Below are 1,814 nucleotides of genomic sequence, written 5' to 3' on the forward strand. Positions count from 1 at the left end.
GGGGGGGGCGGCGGCGCACACAAAGGAGCGCAGAAAGGCGCACAGGGAGCGGAAAAGGAGAGAGAGAGAGAGAGGAGAGACACATACCTCGAGGAAGCGTCCGCGCATGAAGACGCCGGCGCGCAGCAGGGCCTCGTTGTAAGGCAAGGCACGCTTGAACTCGAGCGCCAGATGCATCGTTGGATACCTGTGCGGGCGACGGCATGGGTCAGCCTTTATTGGGGCAACCAGGCGGCTGAGGCGAGAGAGAGAGAGAGAGGGAGAGAGAGAGAGAGAGGCTGCGATGGCGCGCGCCAGAAACGAGGGAAAACGCGAACGGGAGCGGCGCGCCCCCGAGGAGTGGCATTGCCCAATCCCAGCGTGCGGAAAGCGCGGAGGGGGGGGGGGGGGGGGGGGGGGGGGGGGCGTTCGATGTGGGGTCGTGTGGGCCGAAAGAGAAGTGGGCGCCGTACGGGAAGCTCTTGCCGTACCTTGACGGCACCGTTTCGTTCAAACGCTGCCGTTTCTCACCTCAGCACCTCGTCTCCCAGCACTCCCATCTCGACCCATTTCTCAATCAAGTCGCACACGCCCGGGTATGGCGCGCCCTGTGGGCCCTTGAACTCGCGGAAGCTGAAGAGGCCAAACTCGGCGCCGAACGCGATGAAGTGGGCAAAGAGACTGTTGAAGTGGCCCTCGCAGCAGAGATGCACGAGCGCGGCAAACTGGGCGTGGTAGATGTGGGCGTAGACGCGCAGCAGCTGCTTGTAGATGTGCTTGGAGGTGGTGGAGAACGTTGGGGGAAACTCGCGTGCTGTTGTGGTTTTTTTTTTTTGGTTTTTTTTTTTTGCCGCACGAGGGCGAGCGAAAGAGAGGAAAGAGGGGCATCAGCTTGATGTGTGGCAGGGCAAAGAGGGGAAGAAGGGCCACCACGCACAGGCCTTGGTGGGAAACGTAGCCTCGTCAGACAGCAGGCCGCCGACCCACGTCATGACGTAGTCGATGTACTGCGGCGCCGGCAACTTGACCTGCTTGCGGTTCTGGTCGATCCATGTATAGTCGAGTCTTTTTTTTTTTTGCACAACGCACGCACGCACGCGCGCGCGGGGGACCAGAGCGAGAGATCAGTAAAAGGGGGCAAGGGCAAATGTAGAACCAGGCAAGAACAGTGCACGCTTTGTGCGCCCCCACAAGGAGGCAGCGTGCACCAGCTAGGTCGACATTGACGACGTTGCCCCGAGGTATCTCACGCTCTCCCGGGGGCAAAAGACATGGCCTCGCAGCGCAGCGACAACGTGAATGGGGATGCCTCGGGGTCTCGCAAGGGTAGCACGCAGTGGCCTTCCTATAGCGCCCCATGTCCTCGGCCCTAAGACTCGAGGCGCGCCTCTCTCCCACGGCCCTGTCGCCTTCTCCGCAGGGGCTGTCACCAACCCCATGCGTGCACACTCCTCTCATCGCACTCCCATCCCCGCTCTCGCCCACCTCGCCCAGCTCTCCACCTCCACCTCCCCCTCCCCCTCCCGACCCTCTCTCCCTGCGCCTCTCTCTCTCTCTCTCTCTCTCGTTGCTACTCACCCAACGCCAGCACTCATGGTAGGGTTGTTCTGCAGCGTGCAAAACTCCGTCACGACGCCGTAGAACTGATTGAGATTGTTGAAAAAGTCAAACACTGCGCGCGGCAGCGGCAGCGGCGGCGGACGGCGGACGGCGGACGGCGGCGGTGGCGGCGGCGGCGGCGGTGGTGGTGGTGGTGGCGGGCGCGCGCGCAACGCATGGACGTGAGGGAGAGAAGGAGGGAGAGGAGGTGGTCAGCAGGCGCAAGAGAAGAGAGA

At 62.8% G+C, this 1,814-nt stretch overlaps 1 protein-coding gene across 1 annotated transcript in view; it reads right to left on the bottom strand.

Moving 5' to 3' along the window:
* Positions 1 to 406: 406 nt before the first annotated feature.
* FA09DRAFT_311442 (hypothetical protein) overlaps positions 407 to 1,814 on the bottom strand; it is a 2,965-nt gene continuing 1,557 nt past the window's right edge. Inside the window, exons 2-4 of the mRNA XM_025740663.1 lie at positions 1,558 to 1,651; positions 917 to 1,044; positions 407 to 793 (exon numbers count right to left, since the gene is read on the bottom strand). Of these exons, the coding sequence (XP_025596053.1) occupies positions 507 to 793; positions 917 to 1,044; positions 1,558 to 1,651 (509 nt within the window). The 3' untranslated portion in view covers positions 407 to 506. The remainder of the gene's footprint in view (positions 794 to 916; positions 1,045 to 1,557; positions 1,652 to 1,814) is intronic.

This window comes from Tilletiopsis washingtonensis (assembly GCF_003144115.1).
Source record: "Tilletiopsis washingtonensis strain MCA 4186 unplaced genomic scaffold FA09scaffold_20, whole genome shotgun sequence".
In the NCBI taxonomy this organism is placed as follows: Eukaryota; Fungi; Basidiomycota; class Exobasidiomycetes; order Entylomatales; genus Tilletiopsis; species Tilletiopsis washingtonensis.